Source organism: Planococcus citri, chromosome 3, assembly GCF_950023065.1.
Source record: "Planococcus citri chromosome 3, ihPlaCitr1.1, whole genome shotgun sequence".
Lineage (NCBI taxonomy): Eukaryota > Metazoa > Arthropoda > Insecta > Hemiptera > Pseudococcidae > Planococcus > Planococcus citri.
Window position 1 is genome coordinate 10,433,972 of NC_088679.1, and position 17,832 is coordinate 10,451,803.

Genomic DNA, 17,832 nt, shown 5'->3' on the forward strand with positions numbered 1-17,832 from the left:
ATAAAATAATAAAATTAAAAATTATTACAAGCTACATCAAACACCCGGATGTTTTTCCAGTTGTTCGAAGAGCAATAAAATGCGTCATTTTGTGACAATTTATTCAACCGGCATTTCCTCATTACAATAAGCGTCTTATAGTGAGTATAGTAAATTAGTAATGGCTCATTACGTATTCGTATTATCTGCCAAAATAATTCCCATACATTTTCGTATTACTCGTTCATCGGTTCACGTTCTAAATTTAATTCCCAGTATTTCACTCTTCACTTTTCATACATTCGTATGTTTAAATACCTACCTACTTGTTTGCAAATTTCTCGAAACAGTAAAAAAAAAAATGTAAATTACAAATAAGAAACACTTGAATTAAATTCACATTTTTACTGATTAGGGTGATCATGCGCAAGATTCGTGTGGAATGATAAAAATCCACTTGATTATTTCCAATAATCTATAATAATTAATTTAAAAAAAAATAGACGTTAATTAATTCGATTAATCGTTTCGATAACAACAACACAATTTTTCTCAAATTTACTCATCTTTCATTTTATTCGATTACATAGAACTTTTCCTAAACCCAGACGAGTAGACAACCCATCGCACATCTCCATTCACACACCTACATACGTTAGAAAAATAAAAAATGAACGATGACATGGCACAAATTTATTACAAAATACAAAAAAATAATAATTTAAAAAAATATCTAAATCACTAATAACGATCAATAAATAAACATTATAGTCTTACAAAAAAAAATTTCGTAAAAAATATATTCTTTCGCATTACCTACCTAATATTTCTAATACATAAAAAATATACTACGTAATTGTCAAATTTGAAAGTAAACTCAGTCTCTTTTTCGCGTATAATTGACTAAAATGAGAAAATTTTCAAATAAAAACCTACTGACAATTCGTCACAATTTGCTACTTTATAGTTTTGATTGGTCAAATACGAGAAAAAAATTTGATTAAATTGTCACCAAAGTGTCAATAGGGCTATAAATCAACTCGAATAACGTTAACAAATAAATATACACGTAAATTTATAAAATAATAAAATTATTTAAAAAAAAAAAAAAAAATAGGGGAACGTAGAAAAAAAACCTCTATAATACAAAAATAAACACGACATAGGACGCGAGAAAAAAATATATAAATAAAAAAAAATCCTTAACACATATACGTGGAGTAATTTCACACAAAAAAACACGTCTTCGTAACCGTTTTTCAAGACGACATCAGCTAAGAAGAAGATGCTGACAACAATACATCAGTTTGAACGATACTTACGTATTTTGTAGGTAAGGTAATAATTGACAACTGTACATCGTAAAAATTTACATCGAGATAATTAGGCGTTAAAAAGTGATGTCAGACTACGACTGAAGCTTCCTTTTTTTCTTCTTGGACATAACGTACATACTTTGGAATTTGCCATTACCTTTGAAATAGCTGTTTACCGAAATAGCATTAGGTAAGGCGGGTTGATAAACGCTTACGTTGTTTTTCGTCTGCCTTTTATGCGACAGTACTTTACTGCTGCTTCGTACCCTTTGGGCTTTATCGAGCATGGGTAAATTATAATGATATATTTTACTCGGTTTACCGTTGATGGCGAAATTAAAAGGTAAATTTTTGGCGCCTTTGTTTACCGGGCATAATTTGCTATTTTCGTCGCAAGGTTGCAAATTAATATAGTAGTTCGGATTCGGAGGTAATTTCACGACGACTACGTTCGATTCGCTGTTATCGTTGTAGTAATCGGCACCCGGCCGGTTAACCTTTTTGACGCCCAGTTTGGCCAGCACGTGTTTATTAGGCGGGCTATTTTTACGCACACGGTTGGATTTTTTCACACCTTTAGACAACGGTGATCTGGCATTATTCGGAGGAGCCGGCTCTTGTTTCAGGATACGTAGATAATTAGGCTGCCAGTTCGACTTGGAATTAGCGGATCGATGATCGATGATATCGTTGCCTGGATCAGATCCCGAGTACGGTCTGGAAGCTGCTTCGATCGTCTGTACGATTAGAACCGCTAATGATACGATTAGCACAGGTTGTAGTAGACGATTCATTCTGTAACCAAAACGTAGAAGAAGAAAAAAAAAAACAATAAATATATGGTGATTCTCGGACATGGTTTTCTATGCTATGTATGAAACTGTTTAGGTACAACCTACGAGTTAGGTAGGTATACCGGAGCATTAACGCGGATTTAGCGAGAATATGCTAATGAGAAACTGTGCCGCGGAGTACATTGTTACACTAACGGCTTTTTTTTTTTCTAGCTTCTTTACATGTTTTTATTATATCATTATTTTATAGGTATACGTACGTACATAGACATAATACGTACGTCGTACAACGAATGCATGTAACATACCACCATATTATATACTGGTGGTAGGTAGGTACTACTTGTTTCCAAGTAAAACCGGCGTAAATTATTACACGTGTAATGAGTTCGAAGACGTTTTTTTTTTTTTTTGCTTTTCGATTCGGTTTGCGTAATTACTTAATTGATGTATCTCTTAGATCGCCAGTCACGGTATCAGACCGAAGTTGTAGCGATGGTATTGAACTTTCGAGATGTTTTGGATGTTAAATAACGCTAATAAGAATGTATATTTAGGTGCTTCTTGAGTAAAAAATGGTTTCTTAAACGAACTCTAACTATTCCTATGTAGTTGTAAAAAATGAGTGGAAAAAATGTACGAACGAATTTATTCACTTTTTTAAAACATTTGTATAAGGCAATTGAGGGGTTCCATGGAAAAGGGGCCTTAATCACTTTTTTTTTTTTACAATTTTGAATGTACATAATAAAATCTAAAAAAAAAACAATTAATTTCACCTTATTCAGTGAATAAAGTGTTCTTTCATGAAAAAAAACCTAATCGGAAAATGTTTGCTAGTAGAAAAACGTTTAAAAAATCGACTAAGGCCCCTTTTCCATGAAGCCTCTCAATTGATCTGTTTACAATCGAATCGAATCGAATCATTTACGAACGATTGGTGATTAAATAAATTGATTGATTTCTTGATGAATCATTTGCAAATGGATCAATTAATTTACGACTGATTCGGTTTTTGTTTTTGTGAATCTATTGTATAGAAATTGATCTGTTTTCAAGCGGAATGAATCAAATCGAATCGAATCATTCGCAACCGATTGGCAATTGAACACGAACAAATTGACTGATTTCTAGGTGAATGAGTGAATCATTCGCGAACGAATTGAATTTTTTTTGTGAATCATTCGCGAACGAATTGAATTTTTTTTGTGAATCATTCGCGAACGAATTGAATTTTTTAGTGAATCATTCGCGAACAAATTGAACTTTTTAGTGAATCATTCGCGAATGAATTGAATTTTTTGTGAATCATTCGCGAACGAATTGAACTTTTTTGTGAATCATTTGCGAACGAATTGAACTTTTTAGTGAATCATTCGCGAACGAATTGAATTTTTTAGTGAATCATTCGCGAACGAATTGATTCGTATAAGTGACTCGTTCGCGAACGAATCGATTCATTTACTCAATTTTTGGTGAGTCATTCACAAAGACAAGGAATTAAATAATTATTTTTGGTGAATCATTCGCGAACGAATTTATTTATAAATTGAAGAATTGATCAATTCGTTCGCGAATGGTTCTAATTCGTTCATGAATGATTCCCTTAAATGAATCAATACTCTCACGAACAATTCACCGATAAATAAATCAATGTACGCGTAAACTTGAAACAGATCCACTTGTTAATAAACGATTCGGGAATGGCGGAGGCTTTGTAAGATTTCAAGTTTCATCGAAATCGGTTCAGTCGTAGGTAATGAGTTTTGAAAAATGTTGAAAAAAATTTGTCGCTCGATAAACCTGGAAGCTTTGAGCTTTTGGAACTTGATGATGATCAAAATTTAAATTGAAGAACTAAAAAATATCGAATATTTTCAATTGTGGAGTTGACCAGATGACCACATAATAATCAAAAACAGCTCAAAAATCAAATCATACAGAAAACTGAATACGCCACCTGATTTGAAGGAGGGAGGGGGATTTGATGGTAGTTCACATTTACCTAACATTCCGCTCGTAAAAATGTAATCGGATTTTTTTTTCAAATTCTGAACAGTGACTTTTTTGTTACGAGGGAATCTTCTTTCGATTTGAACGAAATCAAGTTAGATGGAAACAATTTCAGATGCTGAAGTTCAATTTCGACCTCCCTCTTCCTCCGCAATATCGAAAACTATCGAACAGTTTCAGGTCATTCTGGCATCTTTAATTAATTTTCAATTTTTTCCAGAAATTTCGACGTGTTCTGGAAGAGGCAAAAATAATGAATCTCAGATCCTATTAACTTTAGTTGGTGCTTATCAGACATGCTGTAGACCGTTTCAGTTGATTATCGCGAAATTCCAAGACTGTCTGATCAAAAATGAATTTTCGAACAATTTGCAAGTAAATTCCAGAAAAAGTGAAAAATCACGTTTTTAAAAGCTTCATACCACGAACGCTATTCTCTTTCAGATATCGTTGGCTGGGTCCTGGCTCTGAATGACCATCCTACTCAAAAACAATCGCAATCAGACCATTTTGAAGCCCCCCAACAAGTTTTCTCTTTTCTCCAAAAATTCTAAATTCCTCTCGAGGCTTCAAAATATTTTTAAAAGGTTTTTGAATTATAAAACAAAACGTTCCAATTAAAATGTGAGAAAAAAATTCAATCGAGATTTTGGCAATTTTAGTAAAAATCAGGACTTTTTGACAAGGTATAGACGAAATTGATATCTACATTTTCACAATTTTTGTCAAAAAAGTGAAACTATTTCACTACTTTTTGGCAAAAAAGCGAGATTTTTTGAAAATTTTTGGAAGAAAAGTTGAACTTTTCGGATTTTTTTTTTGCAAGAAAACGAGAAAAAAAGTTTGAAAATTTCATGTAAAAAACTTGAATTTATGGCAATTGTGATGAATGGCGAGACTTTTTGCTATTTTTGGCGGAACACGAGACTATGAATTTTTAACAAAAAGCCAAGGATTTTTAGAAAGTTTTGCCAAATAGTGAAACTTTTTAGCAAAAACGTAAAACATTGGAAATTCATGGAAGAAAATGAAAATTTTTCACAATTTCGAGACTTTTCAGCGTAAAAAACGAGAATTTGTCCTTAATTTTTGGCGGAAAAATGAATTTTTTGGCAGTTATCGGCAAAAAAGTGATTCTTCTTACAACTTTTTGCAACCTAAAAAACTTTAGGACAGTTTTTTGGAAAAAATTTGTAATTTTTCGGGAATTCTTTACCAAACAGAAGACAATTTTTAGTAATTTTTAGCAAGAAACAAAACTCTTTGGCAAATTTGACGAAAGGCGAGACTTTTTTCAAGTTTTGGAAAAAAGCGAGATTAGAACAATGAATTTTTGAATTGCGTTTTTTTTTTCATTTTTCCTAAAATTTACAAACTGATCAAAAACAATTTTAGGCACTTGAAGAATTCTGCAATAATGATCTAAAAAGCAGCCCAGAGGGTGGGCAATAAGAACCAATTAATGTTGTACGTGCCGAAGTTCATTTTTTGCCCTTACAGTGCAATTTTAAAATTTCACGGAGAAAATTTAAAACTCACAGCAGACTGTAGAATAACCTACCTGCGATTTTTTTACAATTTTCCTCGAATTTACAAATTGGTCGAAAATTTGCTTTCAAACCAACGCTCCTAGAATTTCACAGTTATCACTTAAAATCACCGAGAGAATGCCCAAAAAGCACCAACCAAAGTTATAGGTGCCCGAAGTTCAATTATATCGACATTACTAAGCACTTTGAAATTTCTGAAAAAAATTGAAAACTCGCTGGAGGCTCTTCGAAGCGTAAAGGGGGGAGGAGGGGTTGACTTGAAATATAAAGGATCTAATTATTCAACTCGACCATTTTGTTTGAAAAAAATATAGGTACTACTGCAAAAAATTGAAAACTCAAATATAAAAACAGTTCTTTTACTTAAGGCTTTTAAATTTTGAACATTTTTCCTAAATCCAAATACGAAGCAAAATTTAAACTTCTGAATTTCGAATTTTCAGGAAACATAGAAACCTGAAATTTGGTTTTGGTACATCCAATTTTAGACTTCTCAAATTAAAGTTTGAATTATCAAAAAATGACTAGAATTTGAAAAATGTAATTCATTAGCTGAAGTTTTTCCACGTTTTTATGTTTTTTTCACCTCCACCCAAAATTTTGATGCCAATCTTGCCATCATGTATCCTACCCTCATACTCCCCCGTATCTTCATTCAAAAAAAAAAAAGCTGGAATACATTTAATCGACACCGCTATTATTGAAATATTCCATCTTCAAAAAAAAAAATCAATCTACCTCGTACCTCGATTTCCTACAAATTTTTCACATTAACGAACATGACGATGCAAAATCAAAAAAACAGAAAAAAAACTCGTAATTGGTAAATTCAGGGTATCATAAATGATGAGGAAAAGAAAGAAATTTTGAATAAATTATCAACTATTAGATACTCATTCAATTGATTAAAATTGTAAAACTATTACCAACGAGTGTATATCGCTGGCGTGGCTGTTAGTTACATAACCTTTAAAAATATCAAAACATCCCAAGCCTAAATTGTTGATAGATAATTTAAAATGCGTTTAAAAATGTTTTCTTCGCCCCTCCCCCCTTTTGCAACCTTTACCTATGCATATCGAGGATCGACACATCATGCCATGTCAATCTTCTGTCTGCATTCTTTCGAATTAATTATTTCGAATTAAAGATGAGATGAAATTCGTGTAAAAAATACAAAAACACCGAACAAACCAGTGATTTCATCCATGAATAATTCATTATTCGTTAGAAATTCAGATATGAAAAATATAAGACTTTTCAAAACAAGAGATACCTACATTTACTCTATAAATTTAAACGATGACCGTCCCAGGTGCAGATAGGTACTCTACTCCCCCTCTCCTCCCCTCCCCAAATTAATATCAAAACATCCAATCCCCATAAAGAGATATTCACACGTGTATCAACATTTTCAATTTTAATAAAAACAAACATCGTATTTACATATTACCTATTCGTTGATCAGAAAACTTGAAAAAAAAATGCATAGCAGAAAAGAGATTTACAAAAACCGAACTTCAACATTGAAATTTCAAAATACAGTCATTATTTTTACAATAATTCAAAATAATGAAATTATTTATGTACCAAACTGAAATAATTCGTAATACACATATATTCCCGAATTAAAAATTTTGTTTTTATAGCTTTTTTTAAGAATCTGTAACGTGAAAATCAATACAGAAAAAATACAAATACATACGAGTAGTTTTTCCATGACGTCAAAGAAATGGAAACATACGTCACGTCATTTCAGTTTTATCCTCCTTTATCCTATCTTTTAATCGAGTTGACTAGTTGAGAGAATTCAATACTAATTTTCAAAAATAAGTACCCCTTTCACCTTCCCATCCCACATGTTTTGCTTGATCTTGCTCTCACCATCTTAATCATTATTCAACAATGTCCTGCACTGTCCTGCTTCGAAACTTCTTTCATTTTTTTATTCTTTTTTTTTTCATTATTCTAAACGAATGAAAAAGAAGTTTTCAGAAATGTGTCTGACACTACGATATGATTTTTAGAAAATAATGAATTATAAAATAAAATTCTCTCCACTTAATGTTTAATAAAATCACTTCTAAGGTATTGCAGAATTGCAAATAGTCGAATCCCCTCTTCCTTCTCTGAAAAACATTTCAAATTTCATCAAATTTTTAGGCTGTGTCTTGGGCAAAAGTTTCTAACAGTTCAATGAAATTTGAAAGCTTTTCGATAGAAGAGGCGGGGGGGGGATATCAATCAATTCGGGGAACACATATTCAATTTTATTTATTGATTTTAAATCAATGTGAACCATTTTGAATTACAAGAATGTTTTCTATTCCAAAATGGTTAATCGACTATGTGCGAATATTAGAGCAAAGTTTCGACCAAATTTCAACAAAAATTGATGTCTCGACATCCTCATAATTTTTTAGTAAATTATGGCCCCCTCTGTCTTCGCTCCCTCATACACACAAAAAAAAGGTAAACTTGAAGTTTAATTTTTTAAAAGTATATTTTCAAAGATTGAAAAAATATGTTTTTTCGTGGTATTTTTCATAGAGAAATGTTCTTGAATTTTAATGAGGTTTTAGGTTTTTTTCTTTATTTAATTTGATTTTTCGACTTGAAATTTGAATTTTCTCTTCTAAGAAGGTTTATTTCGACTGAGAAATAATACTCATGCCGAAGTTATGGTTAAAAAAATAGTCCAAGCATTACAAAGGTCACTTTTTTGCAGTGTTTTTCATACTGAAATGTTTTCGATTTTTGATTATTTTTTCAGTTTTTTCTTTACTTCATTCGGTTTTTAAGTTTAAAATTTGAATTTTATCTTCTAAAAAAGTTCGTTTCCACTCAGAAATAATACTCGTGCCAAAGTTATGGTCAAAAAAGTATAGCTCACATCAGTATTAGGGCACAAAACTCTTTCTTTGTATGACGATTAGAAAACACAAAAATTCAGCTTTTGAGAACTCATGAAATCTGCAGGCCTTTCTTTTCCAGAATATACTTTCCTGGATACAAACATCTCATTTAAAGAAACTATATTCTCATTTTTTTTTTTTAGTTTAAAAAATAACGGAGCTGAAATTGAAAGGAAAAAAAACCAAAACTGAAACTGAGAATTATTGAAAATTTATGTCAAAATGATGTTACAAAAAAATTACAAGAAATCTCTCTCCCACCAAAATTAATCTCCCGATCGTTAAATCGTCCAAATAAATCGTAATCATCAAGGTCGAGAACAGAGGGGTGTTTTTTGAGAGGGGGAAGAGGGGTAGAATCACTTTCGAGACCATAATAAAAGGATTTGGTGGATAAAAATTTGATTTGAAAAATCTAAAAATTGAATTTTTGTTGCTGTTTGAAACAATCAAGTAAGATGTTTTTTCTGGCCTTTTTCGAGCAAAACCCACCATCGTATTTGATGAAGTATTTTTTTTTTAATTTCAAATTTGGACTTTTTTCGTCACCACGACCTTCTCGTTCTGAAAAAAAATCTCGGTGAGTTCTACTTTGGTTTAAAATTTGGAAAGTGGTTATTTTTCCTTTGCCAAGACGAATCAATTTAAGGAATCTGACAAAAAAATGAACTCAGAAGGTATTTGATGGAAAAACTGCATCAATCTTAACATCGAACGATGAAAAATGAATACACCAAATCTTAAATTGTGAAAAAAAAATAAAAAAATATCCCCAATTTTTTCAAAAAAAATAATAAAAAATCGAAATAAAAATCGAAAAAAATATCTCGCTCCAACGTTGCTGCAAAAAATTACGAATTTCACTCTGACTCGCTAAATCCGCACCAATAATCAATAATTACTCCGGTTTTAAATATATAAAAAAACACCGAAAAAACGCCCCATTTTACACCCTCCAAACACACAAAAAAACAATATAATACAAAGTCGACTTACCTGATCGATATCAACACTCGAAGTAAAAACAGCAAAACTCCATGCTAAATTTCCACCGATATTTTCAAAAAAAAAATCTCGCGAAAAACTCTTTACAATTTATAATGAGTACGAGTCGAAAAATTAAAATCGCACGACACAATTTTCACCAAATTAAACACTTTGGTCACCCGGGATTCGGAATCAGAACTGACAAGATTGTTCGATTCGATTCAAGATTCAAGGTACAAGCTCCGGTCCGCAACGCAGGAGAGGAGGCCGGTTAGTGGCGAAAATAAAAATATACGTATCATATACGCTATATCGGAGTCAAATATCGAATGGTGAAAAAAAAAATACTACACACCATACACACTATACACCAAATAAGCCAGAAGAGAGAAAAGGAAGAAGAATGCGTGATTCATAGAATCATGCATGAGACAGCAGAGTAGCGAGGGAAGGCGCAGCGTCGTCGGTAAGTAGTGTGAGGAGATTACTATACGGGTAAGGAGCAGCGATCCACAAGGCGAAGGCGAAGTGAACCAAGTCGAAAGCACCGTACTCGTACTGGAGAAGTAGAGATGCAGCTGTTGTTATGTTGTAGTTGTAGTTGTTGTTGCAAAATGTAAATATGGTGGGCGCCCCGAGTCGAGTGCAGAGTGCACAGAGCACAGAGTGCAGACCATTGAAAGTTGGCCGGTGCTGCCACCATCGCCTTCGCTTGTGCTTGTACGCGTGTCTGGAGCTGGAACTGGAAATGGGAAAATTAACCGTCGTCGACTAACTCTCGTCTTCCTTCCTTATTTTCCGAGATCGAGACTGAGACCGAATCAAAGCTCCGCATCAGGCCGCCTACGCCGAAAAACCCAACTCGAGCTGTATTTTCGTCAATTATTATTCAATTTCTAAAAACGCACCTCGCCCGAAATCTTACACAACGTGCAATTATTTCCATCTGCATCGTTCGGATCATCTTCGTATATTCATGCGAACCTGATCATTATCGAGCTTTTGATTTATTTCGTACACGAAATTTCATCTCCACATATGCATATTGTATACTGCGATGTAGCTGAGCATCTTCTCATCTCATCCATAGTCTCATCAGCACCCATCATCATCGTCAAAGTACTCATCGTAAGATAATTCCATAAATTTCCACCATATTATATTATACGAATACCTATATGAATCATTTACTATGTATATCGAGGAGCCGATGAACTGGTTCGCGAAAAAAAAAAAATACGCCACTCTGGTTCGTTAATGACCTCGACCTGCCACACACAAATATCAAATTAACCTGCAACCATATCTTACATCACGTTTGCGAATTTCGTAATGATAAATGAAATCCTGCATCGTCGTCTTCGAGTTTGACCACTCTTCTGCCACATTTTTAATCTATTGAACGCGCAAAAGATCAAAAACCCTGGAATTGAAATGTACCTATTAATACGTTGTACACGAGTCGAGTAGGGTATCTGTATAACCTTTCGAAAGTACAAGGGGATAATTTACGGTCATTCGATGTACTGCTTTTTCATCGACAAAGGTGTCAACACAGTAGGTTGCTTCCGACAAAAGATTCAATAATGGGTGATTTATTATCGATGATTTGTAAGCATTCCTGCTCGAATTATTTTCCCAAACCGCGTCTAGCTCGATGGACGAAATCTTTTGCCGAATAGTCTCACGCCAGCGCTTAAAAATATCGACGAACGGGTATTTTTTTTCAGTTTTCAGAAATTATTACAAATGAGAAACACCACGTACCACGATCATCTAGTTATCTAGTTTGGGTATTTCGAATATTGAAAAATGTAGGTATCCTATATCTATTCAACCAGTTACTACGTCAATTCTTCATACATCTTCGACGGGTATTACAGTAGATACCTAATTCATTTTCGAAGAAATTTTCTCAGTTCTGGTCTCCAATGACGTCATTAAAATTTTTCTGAATGAATGGAACAACAATCCCAACTTCCCAAGGGCAAAAAAGTGCTCTGGGATTTGTTTTACGGTCATTCTGCGCCAAACCAGTTACGTTTTGAGTCTTTGGGTCGAGCACCTTCGATTTTGCTCATTTTTTTTAAAGGCCCTATAATATTGGAAAATAAAGAGAAAATCGACATACCTACCATTTGGCCTTAAATCCACCTCAGGGCTGATGAGAGAGTGAGAGCCATTGTGGTCCCGGGACAAATATAATTTGGCCACATTTCTAGAGACCAAACTATACATAGACGTTTTTTAAGAGGAGGGGGGGACGAATTTTTTTTTGAAAAAATCACACCTTTTTCACTACTTTTTTCAACCAAAGGCTATAGGTGGATAAGTATGGCGAATTTGCCCCCGAGAGCTTCAGGGTTGATATTTGCATGGAAGGTGGGATACCCTTGAGCACCTTCCGTCACGAAAGTTTCAGACCCCCAGACCCCCCCCCGCCCGTTTTTGAGGAACCCCCCTTTTTATGAAATTACAATAGAAATTTTTTTCTCAGCCCCATGTGAACCGATTTTTTCGATTTTTTGGTATGTTGTAAACATCCATAAGAGGTATCCCCACAAAAATGTTCACCCCCCCCTCCCCCCATATTTACCCTCCAAAATGACGTTTTTTAGCTTTATTTTCCCGTTTTAGCAATGATCATGATTCTACACAAAAATGGGAATAGCATTTTTAAATGTGTTTTCAACCCCAAAAAAACATATATTTTTTTCAAAAAAAATTTTTGGTGGGTCGTGGTCAAAAATTGAAAAAACTAATAGAGGGGGTAAAAATGAATTCTGGTGTAAATTATTGTTTTTGGTAAATGAGGTGTCGTTTCCATATGAATCGAACCCCCTCAACACGAATATGACGTCCAATTTAATGCTACCCTCAAGCACACCCCTCCAGTGCCTCTGCCCCCACCTCAATTTCTACTACTATATTAAAAATTGAGCTATATAATAATATTGGGGTCGTTCTCATATGAATCAAACACCCCGAACACGAATATGATGTCCAATTTAATGCTACCCTCAAGCACACCCCTCCAGTGCCTCTGACCCCACTTAAATTTATACTATTTTTAAAGTTTTGATATTTTCATAATGTTGGTGTCGTTTTCATATGAATCAAACCCTCCGAACACGAATATGACGTCCAATTTAATTCTACCCTCAACCACACCTCTCCAGTGCCTCTGCCCCACCTCAATTTTCACTATTATACTAAAATTTGAGCTATATAATAATATTGGTGTCGTTCTCATATGAATGAAACACCCCGAACACGAATATGAAGTCAAATTTTATGCTACCCTCATTCACACCCCTCCGGTGCCTCTACCCCCCTCAATTTTTACTGTATTAAAAGTTGAGCTATTTTCATAATGTTGGTGTCATTTTCATATGACTCGAATACCCCGAACACGAATATGACGTCCCATTTAATGCTACCCTCAACCACACCCCTCCAGTGCCTCTGCCCCCACCTCAATTTTTATTATTATATTAAAAATTGAGCTGTATAATAATATTGGTGTCGTTTTCATATAAATCAAACACCCCTAACATGAATATGAAGTCCAATTTAGGTCTACCCGCATCCATTCCCTTCCAGGCTACAGCCAGCTCCTCGAGAATGTTAAAGTTTGACCCTTGCGATGTCGTTGAGTTTTCAACCTTCGAGAAACATACCTTTAATAGTAATTGATTTGATTTGAAGTAATTATTGGTCGAGGATTGATCGGAGTTAGCTAAAAAATTTATTGTTTAGGTGGAGGCAGAGGCACTGTAGGGGTGTGAATGAGGGTAGCGTAAAATTGGATGTCATATTCGTGTTCGGAGGGTTTGATTCATATGAAAACGACACCAACATTATGAAAATATCAAAACTTTAAAAATAGTATAAATTTAAGTGGGGTCAGAGGCACTGGAGGGGTGTGCTTGAGGGTAGCATTAAATTGGACGTCATATTCGTGTTTGAGGGGTTCGATTCATATGGAAACGACACCTCGTTTACCAAAAACAATAATTTACACCAGAATTCATTTTTACCCCCTCTATTAGTTTTTTCAATTTTTGACCACGACCCACCAAAAATTTTTTTTTGAAAAAAATATATGTTTTTTGGGGGTCGGAAACACATTTAAAAATGCTATTCCCATTTTTGTGCAGAATCATGATCATTGCTAAAACGGACAAACAAAGCTAAAAAACGTCATTTTGGGGGTAAATATGGGGGGAGGGGGGGTGAAATTTTTTGTGGGGGTACCTCTTATGGATGTTTACAACATACCAAAAAATTGAAAAAATCGGTTCACATGGGGCTGAAAAAAAAATTTCTATTGTAATTTCATAAAAAGGGGGGTTCCTCAAACACGGGGGGGGGGGGGTCTGGGGGTCTGAAACTTTCGCGACGGAAGGTGCTCAAGGGTACCCACCTTCCATGCAAATATCAACCCTGAAGCTCTCGGGGGCAAATTCGCCATACTTATCCACCTATAGCCTTTTCAGAAAACTATCCTCTCGACCCCATGCCCCCTTAGACACGTAAAAGTGTTCGAAATTTTCACCTCGCACGAGGGCTTTAGTTTCAAAAATCTCGCAATAAATCCGTCGAGTCTGGATGCTTTTGACCACCCAAAACCATATTTTTGAGGGTTCTATCTCCTCATTGTTGTGCCAAAAGTGCCATTTTGGCAGGACATTTTTGGTTCATTCCACATCTATTCATTCAAGTTTTGGGTTCAGGTCGTTCAAAAGTTCAAGGTTGAGCTTGAGCTTTTTTTGAAAGCTCGATCTTCAAAAAATTTCCTAATTTCGGAGCTGTAATTTGAAAATTTCATTTAAAAAATCCAGAAAGCATACGTTTCAATGATATTAATACAACTATGAATTTTTCGCGATAAGGTATGCAAAATTTGGGGGGAGAGGGTATGATGCCCCAAAATTTTAGTCAAAATATAAAAAAGTGTCAAATATTGTGTGACGTATCGTTACATGCATTTTCGAGATTCGACAATCAACTCATTTTTTTTTACTGACCGCTTCCTACCCCCTCCCCCTTATTGGATTCCTAAGTATCTGGAAAATTGGAGACATCGAGTGACATATGGTTTATTAGGTTTGTGGGAGCCCTGAATACGAATATAAACTTCTTTTTTTTTTCATTCGACCTCTTTCACGCGTCCCATTATCTCTCCCCCCCCCCCCCAACCTATTCCCTGAAAATTGTAAAAATCGATTTCAACGTGATTAGTGACCCGAAAAACCTTGAACTATAATAAAAACCAATTTTTTTTGGTCATGTAGGTATTTAATGCTTAGTATTGATTGTATAAAATTTATGAATGGTACAATTTTTTTTTTTCGATTTTCTGCACTAAAACAGAAAAGCGTGCATTCGTATTTGCAGTGCTTCCAAAAACTTGGCAAATCGCATGTCGCACGTTTTTCTCGATTTTCAGGGAGAGTTCAGTTATGGTGGCGAGGTTGGAAGGGGTCGAATCAAAAAAATTAGTTGATATTCGTATTTGGCGCTCTCTAAAACGTACGAGTATGTATATGAAACGATATGTCACTCGATTTTTGTTATTTTTTTCACATTTTAATCAAAATTTCGGGACTCTGTACCCCCTCCTTCCTTCCCTACAGGTTTTGCAAATCCCACAGTGTAAGTTTATAATTGTGAATGTCTGAAAAATATACACTTCCTGAATTTTTGTAAAATTTTATAATTACAGCTCCGAAATTTGGCAAGTTTTTGAAAATGGTACTCGTATTATAGTTTCGGAAAAAGCTCACCTTTAATTTTTTCTTCAAGTTGTATCAATCTTGAGCAATTAGATTCTGAAATTGTGAATTTTAACGAGAAATTTCTTCCGTCGATGAAAAACAAAACTAGCCTCAACTACGTTAAGGGGGATTAGGGCCGTCATGAGGGGGGGGGGGGCAAATAGGCAGTTTGCCTCAGGTCTGCGCTTTCTATAGGACTCGGGCAAAAAAAAGGGGGCTGTGTTGAAAGAAACTCTGTTTTTTACTCGCTTCGCTCGGACTTGTTTTCTCTTATTTTTCAAAGTTGAAATTTCTAAAAAAAATTTCATTCGTCTTTTGAAGTTTTAAAGTGAAGCAAAGTGTGCGTAACTACTGTAGCTAGCTGCCTTTTCTACAGCTATAACCACTGTTACTTCTAGGTAGTGCATAAGTGAATCAACCATGTCACAGTGATGAGAATTTTTGAAACTGTCACTGCTTCAAAATAATAATTGTTTTTCAGTGTTTTCATATTTTCCAAATTACAATAGGTATTTTAGAATAATTTATAAGCTTGTATTGCTTCTAAATTAAGAAATTTCTTGTTGTTTTTCATAGTTTGCATTGTTTTAAAATTTACAAAATTTCGAATCAATTTCCCGAATTCTCCATCGCTACAATTTCATAAAGTTTTCAATAAATTTTCAGAATTTTGCATTGCTGCTGAGTTAGGAAATTGCAATCAATTTTTAGAATTCACATTGCCTCTAAATAGTCAAATTTTGAATAATTTTTCAGAATTCTTATTGTCTTTAAATTAAAAAATTTCAAATTCAATTTTCAAGTTCATATTGTCCACAAATTGTAAAACGTTTACTTACTCAATTTTTGGAATTTACATTGCCTCCAATTTTTCAGAATTCTCATCTTCTTCATAAATATTACAATACTTATTTCATCTTAATTTTCAAGTTCACATTATGGAATTCTCAGCGTCTCTAAATACAAATTTTCATATTATTTTTTTAGAATTTCCATTGTCTTCAAATTTATAAATTTTCAAATCAATTTTCAGAACTTGCTTTTTATTCTAAATTAAGAATTAAATCTTATAAAATATGTTAAGAATTTGAATTGCCTCTAAATTACACGAAAAAAATATGGGTAATTTTTACAAAAAAATTTAACTAAATACCTACTGGTATTTAGCACAATTAAGTACCAGATCCCATTCAATAATTTTTACTGTAATCGTATAGTAAAAATTATCATTTTAATAAATTTTGCTATAGGTACCAATAGTAAAAATCATTTTGTTTTAATAATTTTTACTAAATCATGATAATAAAAATTACATGTTTCAATTGTACAAAAATTAGTTTAATTACTCATTTTGAAGTAATTTTTAAATTGAGAGGCGTTTCGCGATATGGGTCCTTGTGGTGATTCGATGATTTTTTTTTTATTGGCGATTCCGACTTACTTTTTCACGAGAAATCGAATGGTGCAATCAGATTTCGCCTAGCTCATCAACTTCTCGTTTTAAAAATTACTTGAACATGAATACTCAAAAACTCACATTTTTGGGAAATCGAAAAACAAAGTTTTTCGTTTGTTTTTGATTTCAAAAAAAAGAAAAAAAAGGTCGATAGAAAAATTATTTTATTGTTGATATCTACGTAAAATTTCATAGCGAATTCGAATTTCTCGGTATTTTTTTGCAGGGTAGTCTGTAACGTTGTGTAAATTCGGCTGTTCACCACAAGGTCCCTTTTCTAAATCACGGATATCAGGCGATGATGAACGAATTTCGTCAAAATTTCCCATCCAACCTATGTGCAAGACAACACTGCACCCGAAAATCAAAAAAAAAAAAAAAAATCGAAAAATCGAAGCAATTCGATGTTTTCTTTCTCCTGAAAAAATCGAAATATCACCACAAGGGCCCTTATCGCAAAACCCCTCTCAATTATAAGTAAAAAGTTAAAAATTATTCATGTCAAGGTAATTCTTACTATACTGATGGCTATAGGTAGACAAAAAATTAATGAAATGAATTTTTAGTTAGCAAATGATATCATAATTCATAACTCAATTTCAGCATTATTTTTGCCCCATTATCATGTACTACATAGGTAACTCCAAAGCATTTACCTATCCAATTTTCCTACGAAAAATCTGTCACCTACCTACTTACCTCAGGGGATTCGAACCTAGGTCCCTAAATTTCCTATTCCTACCTACATGCCCTAACCACTCAGCCACATATTCAATACGAGGGTTAGGGCATTAAAATAATATATTTGTTTGGTAAACGCCCCACCAAACCACTCCCACTTGGAATTTACAGCTAACGGACCGGGGGTGTAACAGGGTACAATGAAACACAGCTGGTGATGGAATAGACTGGGGGTATAGCAGAGTACAATGAGCGGCAGGTGTTCTACCAGTCCCCTTTTCCCTTTTTTAGGATTTAATGCATTAAAATAATGAACTAAAATTGCAATTACTCAGCAATTACCCATCCGAATTGAATGAAA

The 17,832-nt window shown here is 34.0% G+C and overlaps 1 protein-coding gene across 2 annotated transcripts; it reads right to left on the bottom strand.

Moving 5' to 3' along the window:
- Positions 1-657: 657 nt before the first annotated feature.
- LOC135840220 (uncharacterized) lies at positions 658-10,112 on the bottom strand. 2 transcript variants are annotated; one of them, XM_065356635.1, is made up of 3 exons: positions 9,564-10,112; positions 7,490-7,620; positions 658-2,090 (listed from the first exon to the last, which is right to left on the bottom strand). In XM_065356635.1, the coding sequence occupies exon 3, from the start codon at positions 2,087-2,089 to the stop codon at positions 1,388-1,390; it is 702 nt and encodes a 233-aa protein (XP_065212707.1). In that variant the 5' UTR covers position 2,090; positions 7,490-7,620; positions 9,564-10,112; the 3' UTR covers positions 658-1,387. The 2 variants fall into 2 exon arrangements, with proteins under 2 accessions (XP_065212707.1, XP_065212706.1); XM_065356634.1 differs by lacking the exon at positions 7,490-7,620 and having other exon boundaries at positions 9,564-10,105.
- Positions 10,113-17,832: the final 7,720 nt, after the last annotated feature.